Source organism: Vipera ursinii (genome assembly GCF_947247035.1).
Source record: "Vipera ursinii genome assembly, chromosome: 1".
Classification (NCBI taxonomy): Eukaryota; Metazoa; Chordata; class Lepidosauria; order Squamata; family Viperidae; genus Vipera; species Vipera ursinii.
In genome coordinates, this window is record NC_139512.1 from 86,691,343 (window position 1) to 86,711,240 (window position 19,898).

A 19,898-nucleotide genomic window follows, 5' to 3' on the forward strand; every position below is an offset into this window, starting at 1 on the left:
TTATAATTCATAGCAAGTTATTATACTTCTCTGTTGATGTATAGCTATGCAGTGCTTCGATCAAATTCCTCAAAGTGGCTTGTGATCTACCGTGGGAAAAATGTAACTGCTTTATAAAGTATTGCAGTCGGGTCCTATGTTGGAAATCTCATGGTCTTTGAAGCACCTTTTAGAAATAGTATCCAAAGCACTGCACACCCCTAACCTACATTAAGCCTGTTTAGATTTGACATATTTATGCTCACATTTCAGTTAAAACTTTAATGTATTACTGGCTTTAAATATTTAAAGGAAAATATAACAGTCACTGACACTGAACAATACATGCAGTAATGTCATACTTTTTTTTTGAGTTGATCTAATGCATTTAAAAACAGATAAAATAAGATTGACTATGATTTTTTTTTGATGTGTGACTATTGCACAAGATGTTTTTCAGTAAATTTGATATGCAGTGCAAGTCTGGTGCATCCTGAACTTCATGCCAGAGTGGAACAGAATAACATGCAGATTACAACTGTATTTTTGATTGAGTGCAAAGTTTAAGTGAAATTACAATAAGAGTACTGTGTTAAAAGTAATTTGAGAAATGATGAATGAAATATTTGTCTTAGTGCTCACAGTTTGATTACATTTCTATCTTTTATGCATCACAGCACATTTATAAGTAGTCCTGTCTTCAGTAAAATATGCTTAAAGATGGAAAAACCAATCAGCTTTTCCCAAAAAAGACAACAAAGTTTTGAGAGGATTAAAATTAAAAAAATAATACAGAGATTATACTTGCTGGTAGACTTGCCTATATTTCATGTTCCATCTTCACTTGGTTGATGTTTCATATGATGTATGATAAGGAATTGAGTTTTGCTTAATTAGCACAACTCTAAAAATAACAGTGTCAGGATTGTCTGTGCAATTATCTTGATAAAATAACCAGAATTTTGATTCAAAAATTATTTATGAACAGTCCACATCTCAATGTTCTGGGGTTCTCTTGCTTAGGAATGAAATGCTATTTTTCAAAAATGATTTCCCACATCATGTTGTAACCACTGTGTAAAAAATTAAATTTTTCATTGTTACTTATTTAGATAGGCCTAAATGAGATCTTAGCATGGCATCTTATTCCATCTTCTCCACTTGAGTGAGGCCACCAAATCCAATTCCTTTAGGGCCAAAATTCTTTGCATAGCAAACTGTAAAACAAAGGAATGATAGATTTAGCTATTCTCATAAGCATGTCAACATAAAATACATTCATAAATCCAACTTTTCTATAAAGCTTTGGGAACAGTACCATGTTGAAATAAGCCTAAATACATACAACCCAAATAACTCCATATTGCTCCTTTATTTACCCCTTGTTTCCATTTAGTCACTTCCCTACTTGACTGGTACTGATTTAGACTTCATTATTTCTTGTTATTTATATTAAAAGTGCAGCAATTTAAAGCAGTCATAATAACTTAGTACAACATTTCACATGCAGACAGGGCCATCAGATCTGCTCTACAAAAATGTACTGTAGATGACCACAGGAAGACAGCAAGCAGCCTTGGGGAACTCTATCTCTGCTTCTACCTGAATTTTTATAGCTTTACTTTAAAAAAAACAACTTCAGGAAAGCAAATATTTATCACACATGGAGCTTCATGGGTTAACTACAACATGATCATTATTTCATTTTTTGCTAGCATGATTACTAGCATAACCAAAGGCTTGTCTGCTGTGATACATCGTACCGCACTGTGATTTGCTTCACCATTATTTCTTGATCAGACCAAATTTGGTTGGGTTCACACAACAAGGTAAGCCATAAACAAGTCACTGCCCTTTTTCAACTCATAATGAGGCTCAAGCTAATACTGGAAACATTACATTGCTTAAGGAGCATGGAGAAAGGTACAGTACTGAGATGGGGGGGGGGAAGATAAAAAAATTAATGAGGGAGAAGTTGGATGTTTATCTGCTTTTTTTACTCATAGTTCTTTCTTTTTTTAGGGCAGTAAAATTCTTTGAAAATTTGAATGTAATTTCAAACAACCAGCATTTTTTCCATATATTTTTTTGTTGTTATAAGCAAAAAAAGTGAAATTAAACATTAGGTTTTTTGTTTGTTTGTTTTTGTCTTCAAGTCAGTGTTGACTCCAGGTGACTAGTCCCTTCAGTTTTCTTGGCAAGAATTTGGAAAGGTTCATGCCTCCTTCCTGGGGCTGAAAGTAGTGAATGGCCCAAGGTCACACAACTGGCTTTGAGCCTAAGACAGAACTAGAACTCATAGTCCTCCAGTTTCTAGCCTGATGTCTTAATCACTTCACCAGACCTGTTCTCCATTGAATTTGGGATGAAAATGATGAATCTATCACTGATGTGTGGATGTATCCTTCTCCATGATCTTTGAAAGAATCAAGTTTTAGATGATACTTCTTTGAATATCTTTTTGGGTCTAAATCCAACATGTATAGCCTAATTGCATGCTAATAAGCTTCTCTGAAATATTTTATGTACTACACTTGCCTTTGCAATAAATCTCTCCATCTTTGTCTGTAACATTTGTAGATTCTAGACTTTTTCCACAAATAGCACATCGGAAGCAGGTCTTGTGCCAAGGCTGAAACCGAAGACAAAAAAATAAAATAACTCACATAAAGTATTTGCACAGCAAGGTTTATATTTGGCAGTCCATCAATAGATTAAGAAAAGGATTATCTGGCCTTAAATTACCTTTCACAAGCTAATCTGGACTTCAGATAGTACATTTATGCTGAATAGATATGAAAATCATAGTAATAATTATTGTTGCCTCATACAGATCAGAACTGGACTATCAACTGCAAAATTAGTGTCATTTTAAAATGTGGAATATATAAGAAGTGTCTTTTGGCAGCATAATCCTTGGCATATCAATTTATGGCTTCCCTTTAGTTGTATAGGCTTGGAATATTAATCTGGTATCTAATGCACATGTGAGAACATGAAGCAATTAACTCTTAGTTAATTCTTCTTGAGTTGTGATAGCTGTCAGCTAAAGTGTTTTAATACTGTCTGTGTACTGTAACATATCTAATAGATTTCTTACCTTTCCTCCTCCTATTATCTTCTCTGCAGCATATACTGACTTTCCACAACGAGGACATTTTTCTACATCTCCAAACTTTTTGGCAAATTTTGAAGGGTTGGTAGGGGTAGAAGGACGACCTGGCTTTGGTGAGCTGGTGGCAAGAAAGTTTAGCATGTATTAACATTTTTGTCTCAGAGATCAACTAAATTTAGGAATATCTGACCTAACAATGGATCAAATGAGAGAGAGGGAGGGAGGGAAGATTTATACTTTTAATAGAGCCAGTCAATATCAGCAATGTAACAAGAGAACTATACATTCTGAAGAATTTATTTAAACCACAATTGCTGATTTCATGCTGACCATAGTTCATAGCAGAATCGAAGATCTATTCCTCTGAGAAATCCTGATAAGCCTGAAGAATAATAGAAATATAAAAGTAACAATTCTTAATGGCTAGAAAGGTGTGGGCAACAAAATCGCAAAGAGTATGCTGTTTTGAAGAAGAATAAATGTATTTTGATACAGATTTTTGTAGGTTCTGCCAATGAACCATAGGTACACATTTAACACAGATAACATGTAAAGGAATTAGAGACATCAAAGGCACAATTCAAAAGCAAAGATACCTGGCAAAATAAAATAAACTATAATAAGGATAATTCAGTACCATGTAGTATTATGGTTATTGCAGATTACAAAAGAAATGACGATTAAACCTTCAGATTTGCCATTTTGATAAAAAAATAGTGATAAACATCCACAGCTTTGTCTATTATAATTCTATAGTTGTGTAATTCACACTATTGTTTAGTCTGTGTCAACGTTCGACAGCAGGAGGAACAATACGCTGTTGTAGTTCATGGAAATCTTTTTAAGCCTTTTCCAACCCCACTCCACCCAGCAAATATTGTTCTAAATTCCTTTCCTGAGATAGGCTACAATCTCCTTGTCCTTTGCATTTTTCATTGCTTAGAGTCCTTGATGTTCTCTGAGTTGAGAACTAGTCTCTGAGCTCAGCTCAACCCTGAGCTACATATATTGTCTCCCATTGATATCATTGCTCAGACTTAAAAAAATGCAGTATAGAAATCTGAATATCCTTGCACAAATGTTTTTGGAGCAGATGATTTTAGATTAACCTGATCTCCTAAACAGAATCCAATGCAAGAAATTATTGCCAGAGGTTCCATATTTGAATTCTGTTGTCTCTAGTCCATCCCCACCATGCCAGTTCTCTCCCCAATCCACTTACAGTAGGGGAGGTTTTTCTGACTGGACTACCCCAATTGATCTCTTAGAATCTGTATTTAGACAGCACACCTACATACATGAAAAGAACCAAGGTTGTTAAAAATAAAGAGCGATTCTTTAAGAAGAACTGCCCTGCTTAATATCCCTGGTCTCTCTCATATCCCTTTCTAAATAAAAAGAATCATGGGCCAAAAACATATTGGACCCTATGCTCTGGAATGCCTTGCCCTTACAAGTGCCTTCCATGTTAAGTTCCCACAAACTGGTAAAAATCATTTTCTTTCTAACAGACATTCAAGGTGAGGGGTCCTTGGTACTCTCTGAACTCGGTTGTTAGCTTGCTAGCAATGATGATATTAACTAGTTTGGGTAATGAAATATCTGCAAAAAAACAGCCAAGCTCAGAGAGCACCAAGGACCCTTCCTTTCAACCCTGAGCTACAAATATTCTCTTTAATGAGACATTCAAGATGTAAATGGTTGATGTGTGGTGTACAATTTGTAGTGTGTATTAGTTTTATTGCCAGGAGTAATACCAAACTAAGCAGTAAAAAAAAATCCTGGAAAACAAACAATTGAACAAAGAACCAATGGAATGTGTGGATCACATCTATAAATGCACATTGCTTTGTGGCTTGTAAGTTTTTCCAATGAAGGAATAGGCACCAAAGGAGTCCCATATTAAGATACGAGGACAATTCGGAAATAAACCACTGTTTGGTTGTCATTGACAGAACTTTTATTATAAAACATTAGAAAACTACAACAATACATTACTTTTTGACATAATCGCCATTCAAATTAAGGCACTTGTCATAATGTCTTACAAGGTTTGAAATCCCTTAGTAGTCGTTGCTCAGTGCCAAATCTGAGCTACTGGTGTGTGTGTGTGTGTGTGTGTGTGTGTGTGTGTGTGTGTGTGTGTGATCAAAAACATCCCAACGGAACTGCTTCAAAAGTTCTTGGTTGCGTCTAGCAGTGTGCGGGTGAGCATTATCATGAACCAACACCACACCACAAGTGGTGCCATAGAAAATCCCACCAAATGTGAAGATGCCAAAGGAGTACTGCTAGTGAAGTTCATGGGGCATGGTTTGACCATCAATTCAGAAGTCTACTGTGAAACGTTATGAAAACTCAGACGAGCCATCTATAACAAGCATCAGGGCATACTGACTTCTGGTGTGGTGTCAGTTCATGATAATGCTTGCCCGCACACTGCTAGACACCCCCAAGAATTGCATGAAAGACTGAGTGTCAAGGGGCACCATTTGTATTGTAAAAGTTAAATGACTGAAATAAAGGACAAAAGTTAGTTTTTGAAAAATAATTAAATATAAAGGAGGGCTTCTGGAAATAAAGGATTGCAATTTATAATTAATAGGGTCACTGTACCCTAGAGGGAAAGTTATTAGCAAATTGTACTGGGGCTGCTATAAGAATGAGGGAAACTTCAGAATAATGTGACCGGACAAAGAAATCAGGGGAAAATTTATTGTGGGGAAAATTTAAAGAGAGGGCTTATTTAATTCAAATTTAAATTTGAATCATACAAAGTAAAGGTGGGTAGAAATCATAAATAAATAATAATATTCCATTCACTGTGTAATGCAATATTCATCTATGCAGAGCTCCTAGAGGTCAGGAGGGCTTGGCCTCCAGTTCAGAGAGCTAATATTTAGATTCTACTCATTTTTTTTTACAAAACTTAAAATGATTGTAAATAAGACTTCATTTCCTGGTGCCATGTAAAAGAAATATTCTTTCTCTGTGGTAGCACAATTGCCCAATAGAATATGTAATCGTTGTAAAGTAATACTCCTGAAGGACTATGTCTCGTTAAAATGGTTTTAGGAAAATAGATTGTATCAATTAAAGAAAAACATCCAGATAACTATTTCTCAAGCATGTTGTTATGGAAACTGAGCAACATGACTGGATGCAACCACAGCTATAATTATAAAACAACCCAGAATTTCACTCACTGCTGCTGTAGATCCAGCCCCAGATGATCTCCTGTGTCCGTGCTGAGACAACCAGCACCTTGCCCGTAGCCAATTCCTTTGGGACCATATTTCCTCCCATAACATGTTTTGCAGTAGATCTCAGATTCATGAGCTGCCACTGTTGTGCTGTCCAGAGCTTTTCGGCAACCCACTGAGAAAGAAAGATGAAAACACACATTATGGTCCTGAACTGCAAACAGAGGCACCTGTACTTTACTGTTCTGCATTGTAGGTTGTTTGAAAATGAGAATACTAAAAGTTTCCTAACAATCAAATCCAATAGAAACTAGTTGCATCTACTCTTAGAGAAATGAGAAATAGTCATGGGTCCAGAAAACTAGGATGGAAAACACGTGTCTGTTTTCCTCACCATCACAGCCCACGAGAAGGGCAACATACAAAGGCAGAATAAAAACTAGAATTTATTGATGGCAACAAGGATAGCAAGCTTTGAGTTCAGAAAGTCTTAAGGTCTCTTTCTGGAGAACTGGTCCTATGCACCTGAGTGCTCTGTTGCAACTTTAAGCCATGCCTAGCTGCACATAAATTTATAACTAAAGTAGCATTACAGAAATGCTAATAAATCTCTAGTGATACTTTTCTCCAAAGGAAACCAAATCTGGGTGCCCAGTGGACCCGGATCTGCTACATAACTCAGGCAAATTAAGTTTATGTCACACAATTTGAGAACATTTCCCCAGTGAAAATGCATTTTGAGGAAGTGTGGTATTATAATGAAGATTATGCATGGGACAGCTTCTCTTAAATATCCCTCTCTAGCCACAAACCAGGTTTGTCTACCCAGCTTTGAAGTGAAGGTCACAAAGAATGCTGACCTTATAAAGCACCGTTACAAAGTTCCCTAAGATTATGTGAAGTGCTTTGAATACTCATAGATCCTTTGAAGTCTAATGCAAATTAAGCTTTATTTGTATTTTGGCAATGTGTATTCGCAGGCTATGTCTGGGTCACAATTGTAGGAAGTAATGCTTTTCTGAATTCCGCCACTACCCCCATGTGACAAAAATAAGATTTATTCTGACTATATTGCAATAATATTGCTAGCTATATCACTATAAACATTATTTGCTTAAGAAATCAACAAAGGCCATTGCAAATGTTTCATATTTATCCTAAGGACAGAAAGGCAGATATTCGTAGACGTTACAAATAAATTTTCTCCAGTGCATTCAGATCACAAATAAAAGTTGATTATTGAAGTAAATCGGAACAGATAAAATCGAGTCCTCTAAAGAAATAATGTTCTGTGATTTTGTGAATTTCCTTGACTATTTTGCATTCTCATCTGGGAAGAAAAGATAATGATGTTTGCTCTGTGAATTGTTAAAGAATGGCTCCAGCAGCAGATAAAGTGCTTCTATTTCTGGTGTCTTTGGAATAGAGGGTCTGTGCTGCAACAGATGGCCCCAAACCCTTGCTGGCTGAGAAGACTCATGTGTCAGAAAGTTTGAAGATGACAAATTGTGATTGAGCCATACAGCCACCACAGATGTCCTTTAAGTCAAAACTGACTTGGACAAATCAGAGGTGTTAATGACAGCAAGTCACATCATAAGGGGTGGATTCCCCCCACCCACCCACACCCACAGGAGAGGCTGTGTCTTCTGCCAGCTTTGTTCCACAAAATTAGTAACTAAAGGCAATTTATTATTTATATGACTTTCCTACTAATTATACATCAAGCTGCTGTGAACACCACAAAATCATATAACAATTTAAAGAACAAACTAGCTCACAAACATTTGCTAGAGGAATTAATGTAAACATGTAATGCAACCAACCAAGCAGCAACAACATTGATGCCTTTTATACAGAAATGTGGTTTATTGAGTTTAATAAGAATTTAACTCCCAGATAATTAGGATGCAGCTGCAGTCTAAAACTCTCTACAATAAAGCCTAATGTTGCACATTAAAAGCCATTGTATAAAAGACTTATTTTCTCATTTCTTGTAAACAGAGAGAAAGGGATGCTGTCTACTGTAGCTCTCAGTTTTCAACTCAGAGGAGAAGATATTCATCCACTGGGTGTGAACAATAGATAAACCATTTTTTTTGGAGAAATCAATTACTGATCAGGGACTTAAGAGACAGGAAGCATTTCCTAATGTTTCATCATAAATCAACTCTCTTGTACTTTAAATCCATTATTCCTTGTTGCCACTAGGACCGTGGTGGCGAACCTATGGCACCTGGGCCACAGGTGGCACACAGAGCCTTCTCTATGGGCACGCGCACCATCGCCCCAGTCCTAGGCCTTCAGCTGAGTTTTATAAAACCTTTTCGCATTAGGCATCCGATGCCGTGTGCAAAAAAAAAAAAAAGTTCAACCAATCAATTTCAACTTCTTGTGGGAAAAAAAAGATCTTGCAATTTTGGAATTGATTCATTGAACTTTTTAGTCCCACCCAGTCTGCCATTACCACCGCAGCCACGTCCATCCAATGGGCCATGCCCACCCAATGGGCCACACCCACCCAATGGGCCATGCCCACCCAGCACCCTACGATACATAAGTGGGTTTTGGGTTGCAGTTTGGGCACTCGGTCTCTAATAGGTTCGCCATCACTGCACTAGGATGTCAGTTTCAATTATATGAAAGGAGAAGTTGTGTTGAACATTAAAGAAAATGCCCACTTTTCAACAAAGATCGGAAAGAATACAGTACAGGTTCTGCTCCCCTACCATCAGCCCTTCTTAGGCTTGCTAAATTATTCTTTTATCAATTCTACCCTGTTCTCCAATTGCTCATTTTTATTTGTTATGCAACATCTGGATTCATATAATATCTGTCAGTGTTCCTTATTCAGTCTCCTTATTCTCCTTCATTCCTGCACTCTCCAAAAACACTGATCAATTTTTCAATAGTCAAAACCTACTCTTAACATGGATACAGACATTTAAGTAATTGTCAGACCCATGAATGAAAATAACATTTATTTTCTATCAGTATAATATGCAATCTTTCTTATGGCAAGACATACATTGGTCTTTAAAATGAGGATGACAGGGACAAAAACCATATTAACGGTATTGAAAATCTAAATTAAATACATGTAAGATGTTTATATCCATGCATCTAATAATATTTGTAAGCTGCCTCAAGACACCTCTAGGCAAGATGGGCAGCATGTAAGTTAAATAAATGAATACTTTTCTTTTGTCATATTAAAATTAGTGTTTGATGTAAATTTTCAGCGAAGCTCTGGAGGACTCATCCCAGATCTTACATAGTTACAGTGTAGAGCTTGAACTGACTAGAAGTAGTGAATACAAGCTTGTTTTTCCCAGAGTGAATTGTTATGTTATCCAACATGGCAATAGTCATAAACAAAACAGAGATGTCAGCAGATAGAAGGCACTGGAAGTATGGCGGTTTAACTATCACATATATGTTACATATTTTTCCCCCAGAGGATTTTAAGCAAAGAGTTGCTAATCAAGGCTTCTGGGAAATCATACCGGTACCAATGGATGTTCTATATTAGTGGAGAATTGGACCAGAGTACATTGAAGGCTCTTTCCCATGCTACAATTGGATTCACACATTATGTTATGTCATAATATTGCTTCATTTTTTAAAATTTACTTTTTGTTTGCTTATTTATGTTTATTCAATTTCTGTAGTTATCCATGTCAATCAATGACTCTGAGCAATTAATTCTGGCTTGTTTTATGGTCCTAAAAATAGTAGTCAATAAAGGTATTTATAGTTAACTTTATGCAAGATCACCTATTATGGCTTATTTAACAAACCATAATCCTTCCGATGTCGGTAAAATGAAGACTTAGATTGTTGAGGGCAATATCCTGACTCTGTAAACCACTTAGAAAGTGCTATAAAGCACTATGAAGCGGTACATAATTCTAAGTTCTATTGCTATTGCTAATATTATGACTTAATGCTCTGTGAGTTAATCCACTTGATTGATCTTATGGCTCTATAAAAGATTTTATCTCAAGCACTATAAAATAGGTTTCTGAAAACTTTATAAGAACCAAGGATTGATTTATTATTTATTATTTATTCATTCATGAATATGGCATTTGAGTACAATAATTATTTTTAGCTGTTCTTTTGGTAGGCAGAAATAAAGAATATTAACTATTATTCCAGGAATTACAATGAGGAATAACAATCTACAACTATCTGATGAAAGAAAAAACATAGATGAACTTACTGCATAGGAAACAGGTCTTATGAAAACTCCGTCCATTACACTGAATTTCCTCAGCATGGTAGACTGTTTTGTCACATGCACCACATTTGGCTCCACCTCCCCAATTTGGCATCCTTGAAATTGTCAATTGGCTTGAGTTGTCACCTTTAAATCCAGAAATAAATAAAGCATAATTAGAAGAAATTAGTCCTCCAGGGTGCTATACTAAAACATTTTAACATGATGCTATGTGAGCTATCCAGCTGTGTCATAATGGAACTCTTAGTTGGGACTACCATATCTGCGCTGCGAACATTCAGACAACCATTAGATGATGGAGAAAAAGAATTTTTTCTCTCTCTTTGCTGTAGTCCAGCTATGGCATGCCTAGGATGGTTCCCATAAAAATATAGGCCTTGACTCTGGTTTGGTTGACAAATTTAAATTATGGGAATTGAAATGCATCACAAGGTCAAGAATTTATGGCCTTTTATGAAGGGCCAAGTCTGAAAAGTAAAAAGTGGATGAAAGATAGCTGATAAAAATCCTCAAAGATTGTGAAAGTTACCAAACATGTGACAGGTTCTGCCCACATCTTGCAGTAGAAGCCCTTCCTTCCTTCAAGCTACTCAAAACATCTAGGAATTATTCCTATGCTGAGCAATAACTAGCTGTGTCCCATTTTAATTAAATTACCATGAAAGCATTTTCCTTCTGAGCAGGAAATACTCATTTCAGTTCAAGAGAAAGAAAAAGCATTTGCTTTCCCTTCAAATATCAATCAATTTTTTTTTCATCATGTGCATTTAATAAAAATAAGAACAAGCTCAAGAATAACAAAATGAGGGAAAGGATAGTCATGTTGCAGCTTGGGATTGCTCTCCCTTAACACATTTGGCTTTGTTCTCTACTGCTATATATTTAAAGTGTGACTCTTTTCTTTCTTTAGCTCAGCGTCTCCTCTCTTATTTCCCTGTGCTATTTTGTTTTAGCTCACTTGTGTTGTTGCTCAGCAACCAAAGTTAAAAAGAAATCCCTCTCATGCTCCCAGGTCTCTCTGAGTTGTTGAAAAAGCAGGATGTAGTAACAATGCATTGCAGAGGCACATCCTTTCAGATTCCACAAGTGAATGTGTAAATTTCCTCCCTTTGAAAATTCGAGCTTTGCCATGTGGTATGACAAAAGTTTAGCCTTGGCATTCAAAGCTTGTTCACACAAGAAACTAAGAATGGCATCACAGACTTTAGAAAGCAAATGTTGCCTGTCCTAGAAACATAGCAGCACAAAAGAGGAGTTGCTATGAACAGCTGTGGAAAGCAGATACATATGTAAAGAAAGAGTTGGGGTGGATCTGGATCTGGCTTCAAATGGTTAATAAATTGTTCAGTGATAGTTCTGATAAGCTAAAGGTATCTTTGTGCTAAAGGTTCTTGGTCCAAATATTTCATATGAGAATTTCTGAGCATGATAATGTACGTGCTTTAATTACTGCCTATCTAAAGAGTCTCCTATCTCATCAAATGTTTGTTGTCAGAGATTAAAAGTCTAAGAGGTTGGAGGTGGATCAAAAGGGAGAAGAATGCAGAAGAGATAAAAGGATGAGGTGAGGGGAATATATTTAACTTGGCTGCACTTGCTGTGTGTAGAACTGAGAATAAGAAAGCAATGGGCTTAAGACAATGCTTCATCGTTTGAATCAGTTTGAAATTATTTTTGTTGCATTGCTCTTTCCTTTCCTTCTTTTTAATAATAATTCCAAGGGCAGCAACAAATTTATGAAGGAAATGCAGCATTCTCAACTTCTTAAAGCAGATAGGTTAGGGATCATACTTGGAATGCCCATCCAGACTCTTATCTGCAGATGAAGAAGCCACAACTTCTGTAGAAAAGTCTATTCCAATATTGTACAGATTTTACAGTTGTGACATTTTTTTATTACACTAACTTGACGTTTTCTCTGAAAAGCACAATTGTATATCATTAATTAAACATCCCTGCCCGAGCTTCTTGACGCCCTCTCAGGATTGGCAGTTGAGTTTCCCAGACTTATAGTTCTGGGGGACTTTAACCTGCCTTTCCTGAGGGGGTCATCAGAGTTGGCTTGGGAGTTCATGGCCTCTATGACGGCCATGGACCTGACCCAAGTAATTCAGGGTCCGACTCATGGAGGGGGTCACACACTCGACCTTGTCTTCTTATCTGGACAGTGGTTTGATGATCTGGGAGGGGGTTCACCAACTATTGTCCCCCTGTCATGGACAGATCATTATCTCCTGCGGTTGGTCTTTCACTTTGCCGCCCCTCGCCGCTGGGCTGCGGAGCCAACCAGGTGGTTCCGCCTCAGGCGCCTAATGGATCCGGAATGGTTCCAGACGGCGAATGGGTCTATACCTATCTCCCTCACTCACAGCCCGGCCGATGCCTTGGTGGATGCCTGGGAACGGGCGGCCACCGAGGCGCTCGACCGTGTTGTACCCTTGTGACCCCTGACCCGGCACAGATCCCGTTGGGCTCCATGGTTTTCTGTGGAGCTCCGGGAGATGAAGCGCCGGAGACGGGGTCTGGAGAGCTGTTGGAGATCCAGCCAGTCCGAATCTGATTGATTGTGGTTAAGAACCTCAACGAGGTCTTATCTCATTGCAATGGAGGCGGCGAAGTCTAACTACTTTGCTGCCCTCATCGCTTCTGCAGATAATCGCCTGGCCGCCCTGTTTAGGGTCACTCGCTCCCTCCTTAATCAGGAGGTGAGGGAGGAACCCTTGCAGGGGTGGGTCAAGGAGTTTAGTCAGCATCTGACGGATAAAATCGCTCAGATCTGGGCCGGTCTGGACTCTGACTGGGCAGAGTCAGACAGGGGGGAGATGAGCGGTCTTAGAAATATTATCTGGGATGAATTTGATCCTGTGACTCCAGAAGAGGTGGACAGGATCATGGGGAGGCTGAGTTCCACCATGTGTTTGTTGGACCTGTGCCCCTCCTGGCTGGTGTATGCAGCTCGGGAGGGGACACGAGGCTGGATCCATGCAGTAATAACTGCTTCCTTGAGGGAGAGTAGCTTCCCTGCCGCCTTGAAGGAGGCGGTGGTGAGGCCCCTCCTCAAGAAGCCTGTCCTGGATCCAGCTGTTTTGAACAACTATCGTCCTGTGATGGGGGTTTCCCGATACTCCCATGTAACGCCTCTTCTTCGCGAGCTGCATTGGCTTCCAGTTGCCCTCTGGGTGAGATTCAAGGTGCTGATGATGACCTATAGAGCCCTAAATGGCATGGGTCTGGACTATCTTCAGGAGCACCTGCTGCCAGCATCAACTTCCCATCGTCGTGTGCGCTCCCACAGGGAGGGCCTCCTCAGGGTGCTGCCAGTCAGGGAGTGCCAGCTGGGTGGCCCCCAGGGGGAGAGCATTCTCGGTGGGCACGCCTGCCCTTTGGAATCAGCTGCCTGTGGAACTCCGGATGGCCCCTGACCTTCGCTCGTTTCGCCGGGACCTAAAAACTTGGCTATTCGAGCTTGCCGGCCTGGACTGAGGGTTTTGGGTTAAGGTTTTAATTTTTAATTATTTTGGGGCTATTTAATTTAATTTAATTTTAACCTGTATATATTGTACTGTTTTAATTTGCCCTGTAAACTGCCCTGAGTCCCTCGGGAAAAGGGCAGTATATAAATCGAAATAAATAAATAAATAAATAAATAAATAAATAAATAAATAAATAAATAAATATTCACTTAATCATCTGAAAACCATCAAGCTCTTCCAATTAGGTTAGCCTTTTAATAAAGTCCAATGTGACAGCTTGGTATATTCTATCCCCAGAGCTCCTGTTTTGCTTTTATTACTTCACTTTTTTGAGCACATCGTCAGTGACAAAGGTGAGATGGAACAATTTTTTCCTTTTATTCTAGACTCTGGGCAATTGAGTAGTTTGAGCCAAATAAAATTAGAAAATGTCATTCAGTTCAAAGGAAAGAGGTCTCCACTTTTCCTCTCACCATGGTATGAAATAGGATTAATACGCTACAGATTTTCCAAATTGCACAAAAAAGGAGCTGAAAAAATAACGTTGGCCATTACTTGTTATGACTCAGGGCCAGCCGGTAGGTCCGGCAGCCGGTTCAGATGTATCGGATGACTCAGATGAGGGGGAGGAGGAGGGTGTGGAAGACGAACCGGCTGATGATGGCTTGGAGGCTTTGCAGAGCCCTCAGCCGGGGACCTCTTCTCAGCTGCGTGAGCCCGATAGTGCGGAGGATGATGACCCACAGCTGGCCCTGTTCAAGGACGCCCGACGCAGGAGGCAGTCGAGCAGGAACAAACAAAGAAAGGCTGTGGGACTCCTCGGGAGGAGGCACAGGGAGACCACGCCCTGAACTCTAAATAAAAGGAGTGTTTGGGGAGGGGCTGGTTGCTGAAAGCAACCCTTCCGCTTGAGGATTCAAGTTCCTGTGTTTTTGTTTCTTGTTCTGTTAATTGACTAATAAATCTTGGCAGACGCTTTTCAGCCTTGGACGCTCTCCAGTCTCTTCTGTTAGAATAGGGGTTTGCCTTATTATAAGGCCGGAAGAGGGCTGGTTCAGAACATTACTAACATATGGGAAGCTAATAACATACCCAAAACATTAACAGTATTAACTCTAGTTAAGATACTAAGACACCAAGATACTGGTTCCAGTTTTTAAATTTTAGTGTCCCATCCTGTTTGGGAGAAATACAAATAAACTCAAATGCTATTTGAATGGTCATCCATGTTGCATCCCAAATGTTCCATGATTCATTGGAGGAAAAAGGTGATCCAATGCTCTTCGCCTCTGCTTTTCTAAGTTAGGTGAGTGATACTGTCAGTAAATCCACACAGAAAAAAATTCCGTTGGACAATAATGATGTCAGCTGGTAGGCTGCAGCAAGCAAATATAACATTCAAAATATAGCAGTGACCTTTCCCTTGTCCTTTATTTCAGATGTACCACAGAAAGGAGCTGAATTGCTCATACTGCTTTCTTGATGTCTTGGTGAGTCATATTTTCTAGCCTTAGTCCGTTACATTATGATCAGTTGGGTTACTCTGAACTTCTGGCTCAGTCCATCTTTTAACTCTCTTGGCAAGCCAATCACTTTCTTATTATAGCTTTCCCCTCAGAGATAGCTTATCTAACTGACAATGCGCCAAAACACTATTAAGATTTTTTTTAACCAAGTCCAAGATAACAGAAATTGCATTGAGATTCACCGAGCACTTTGCTCCTAAAAATTGCCATCTTGATGTCACAGAAAAAGGGAGCTAGAGAGAAAAGTATAATGCCTAAGAATAATACAGAAATGAGTTACATTACCAGTTTCCCAATTTAAAGTATAAGAGGAAATATTGTGAGGCAGAGTTAAATACAAGTTATGGAAAGTAACCACATATTGCCTTCCTGTATTTACCTGTGTTAAATTTTGGCACAGGGTTTGTTTAGTCAAATATGTGTGTACCTTACTTTGTCATAATCAACATTACTTTTGCCTGACAATACTTGGCAATCTATTTTTCCCAACTACCCACAGAATATATGACGATGGTCAGTTCAATCAGTCCATTTACACACGGGTCAATAAAATTAAAAGTAAATGTTTTTCTCTCTTCACTTCTGGGTTGTACCTGCTGCTCTAATCTGCCAAGAATGTGGAAAAAAAAACTTTGGGTTGTAGAAAACACTTGTGGTTCCAAGGGTACATCTGTATCAAAAATCACCCCCAACCTTTAAGCCTGAATTTGGTGGGAGGAATGTAGCCCCTTATCATATAGGGCTAGCAGAACACAATTCAACCAAAGGAAAAAAACATGCAAGAACTTAAAGATCATGGAAGCAACCCTGCATATTAAATATCATCTCCATACATGAAAACCGTCTCCCCCAAAATAGCTAGACACCATCTGTTGATTAAAATTTTGCCTAGAAAAAAATAAAAGAACTGTTCTACATAATAAAAGTGAATGGAGAAATACCTTCCTCTTAATCTGTCCTACAATAAACCTTTGATTTTGTTCAGTAACCTTGAAACTGGAGTATCTTTATTGGTTTGTCTAAAAGCTGCATAGGAGAATCCAAGCATTCAACTGATTTCAGTAGAATATAATTCAAGGCATGTAGCTTTGATTTTCCTTCCTCAGAAAGAGTTGCAATGACTACAAATAGAATTCAGTGTTTCACAACACAATGGTACTTTTTATGATTACAGGAGAACTGTTTTCCCAGAATGGCAGTAGCTAAAATGTTTTGGAGATTTTACATCTTCTCTTACTTCAGAGATGCACAAAAACTACCTGAAGCTTGCATTCGGCTCCTACACCTTCAATTCTACGCGGGGAAAACCTGAATGACCAAAGATCCACATACAAACACCCGCGAAAACCTCAGAAAACATATATATATATATATATATATATATATATATATATATATATATATATATATATATATATATATATATATATATATATATATATATATAAAATTTCCCCTTAAGTTCTAGGCTGAATCTCTCTTTGATAAGTTTCCATCCATTATGTCTTGTCCTGCCTTTAGAAGACTGCTATCATGTCACCCCCTAGCCTTCTCTTTGTTAGAATAGACATTCCCAGTTCCTGCAACCATTCATCTGTTTTAGTGTCCAATCTTCTTTCCTCCTGTTTTCCCCACAACAGCCCTGTGAGGTAAGTTGGACTGCAAGGGAGGAACCAGCCCAAACCTTCACAGCCAGGTTTCATGCCTAAGGCAGGACAAGAATTCATATTCTCTTGGTTTCTAGTCTGGTGCTTTAAACACTAGACCAAGCTAGTTGAGTTGTCCTGGTTTTTACTAATTGTGAAAATATATTCTATTCGTTAAAAGAATCCCAGACTGCAGTCTTAAATGAACTTACAAGCAAGACACTACACTAGTTTTTTTTAGGGGTGGGTGGAAATGTAAATTCCAAATTCCCAGATTTGGCAAAAAATAATTGCAACAGTAGTAAACAAATTCTAGCAATCTATTTCTCCCCTCACTAAACCATAGCAGACAGTACCCTTTTTTCCCCCAGCAATACTTACAAGAAGGAAATGTATGTATTTTCTTGTCTTCTTTATCTTTTTGAAGAGACCAAGCCAAGATCCAGCTGACTTTAAATATTTTCCAGGAGAGGCGGGCTGTGTAAGTTGGGACAGGGGTATGTGAGCAATGTTACTGCTATCAGGTAGCTTAAAATAACTTGTGACAAAGCCTTGAAGATCGGTTATGAGCGAGTAACAGAACAATGTGGGCCCCTCATATTACAGTCAATGCTTCCAACTGCAGTTGTTTAGACAAAAAGAAACCAAATGAATCAATAGGACCCAAGGCCTGTGCTGGGTTGTATCAATTATAATTGAATCCTTAAAAATAAAATGCAACTCAGTTACAGACAGACCCACTCAGCTATGGAAAATGTGGGTTGCATAGGAACTGAAACTATGGTATACTATCATTATATGAAGACCTTGTAGAAACTTGTCACCCAACACCCCCCAACTGAATAGGAAAAAAAATCTGTTATCACCTTGATCATTTTTTATACCCAGAGATGATGCTCATCGTATCACATACTGTTGTCACTTCTCTGCTTAATTAAAGGCTGGGGAGGGTGAGGGCGGGGGTTGTTTTCCATTTGTTTCTTCTTGGAGACAAAGTTAAAAAAAAGAACCTATGTAGAGCTAGCATAAATGTTTATTACAATGACCAATTAAAACAGGTGAGGCAACCTAATACCCTTTAATTCCCATCAGCTCCAGCCAGCATGACAAATAGTGTGAGGCAAGTACAAAACATCTGGAGAACACCATCTTGCCGACCAATGAAATAAATTAAGCCTAAACTAAATGTAGTACGAATGAAGGTGAATGTACGTGGCCCAGGATAATGTTGCAGGATCCAATCTGGGTTGGTCACTGGGACTGAGTTTTTTGACTCGTGCTGGAGCCCATCTTCAGGGAACTTCTCTCTAGTCCACGTGTCAGCAACCCGCGGCTCTGGAGCCACATGCGGTTCTTTCAGCCTGCTCCTGCGGCTCCCAGTTTGCAGAGAGAGATAAAGACAGAGGCACTTGCTCTTCCCTTCTCTCTCTCTGTGTGTGTAACTCACGCTGTCCTTTGAGAAGCTGACAAGCTTATTGAGCGGGGCTCCTGCTCCACAGGAAGCAGGAAGAGAGCCAGCCCAATAAGAATGTGTATCAGCTTGTACAAGAACAGCATGAAGCCAGCTTGCCAGGTGAGCAGATCGGAGAGGGAGAGTGGGGGGAAGAGGGAGAGAAGGGAAGCGCAAGTACGTCTCTCTGTCACACAACACACAACACACAAACAGAGTGGGGGAAGAGGACTGGCAGACCAAGGACAGAAAGAGAGAGGGAGGGAGACAGAGAGGAAGAAAGGAAGGGAGGGAGAGAGAGAAAATATGAATATATGTGGTTGTCTTTACTGGACTTTTAGTAAAGAACATTTAATGAACATTCTGATGGTTTTTTTTTAATTAAGAGGTGAGGTATGGGGACAATTAAGCTGTATTTAAAGATGGTAGATAAGCTACTAAAATTGTTTTTACCTGTTGGGATGGAGAAAGGTTTTTTCCCCCTCTTTCTCCTGTTCTTTTCTTTCCCCCCACAATTTTCTTCTTTTCTATTTTTCTATTTGTAGTTTTTATAGTTTGCACCGGCTTTTTATTTCATAACTACGAAGAGGACTCAAATAGATATTTGAGTTTTTTATTTGAAAGTAACCTTCGACCCAGCGTCTGTTTTTTTGGAGTTCAAAATGCTTTTGTTGCACGCAGAAATAAAAATTTGTTTTCTTTGTAGCAGTTCATTGATTTCATAAATGCAGCACACTATGGTTTTTTTATACATAGCATAAAGGTAAAAAAAACAATATATGCAGTGTTATCTTCATTTTAGATGTTAAAAGGGTTTTGCGGTTCCCGGTGTTTTCTTTTCGGTGGGAAATGGGTCCAAGTGGCTCTTTGAGTGTTTTAGGTTGACTACCCCTGCTCTAGCCCTTCACTCTAGGACCCAGAGTGGTTCCTAAAAGTAGTAGTTTATTGAATTAGTCATGCAACCTTATCAATAAAATAATATATAGTACATAGTCCAATTCCAAAATAAATTGGATAGTTCAGTGAGCTATTAATAAGCATCTGCAGGGATATTTGAATAGTAGGAATAATCATTAAGTCTCCCTTAGTTCATATTTACTCATGTTGACTACCATGCTAGGAACAATGAAAGAAGGCAGATATTGTCAAATGTAGGAAATCAGTTCAAACAAATAGTTATTGCGTGCTAAAGCTCACTACAAGAATCTGAACTACTAATGTTCAAAGCAAATTGGCAGTAGAAGTCAATGGAGTGCAAGGTGG

At 38.6% G+C, this 19,898-nt stretch overlaps 1 protein-coding gene across 1 annotated transcript; it reads right to left on the minus strand.

Moving 5' to 3' along the window:
- Positions 1-18: 18 nt before the first annotated feature.
- CSRP3 (cysteine and glycine rich protein 3) lies at positions 19-17,654 on the minus strand. Its single transcript, XM_083355481.1, has 6 exons — positions 17,567-17,654; positions 10,523-10,666; positions 6,301-6,472; positions 3,080-3,212; positions 2,512-2,611; positions 19-1,196 (listed from the first exon to the last, which is right to left on the minus strand). The coding sequence occupies exons 2-6, from the start codon at positions 10,632-10,634 to the stop codon at positions 1,123-1,125; spliced, it is 591 nt and encodes a 196-aa protein (XP_083211607.1). The 5' UTR covers positions 10,635-10,666; positions 17,567-17,654; the 3' UTR covers positions 19-1,122.
- Between the last annotated feature and the right edge of the window lie 2,244 nt (positions 17,655-19,898).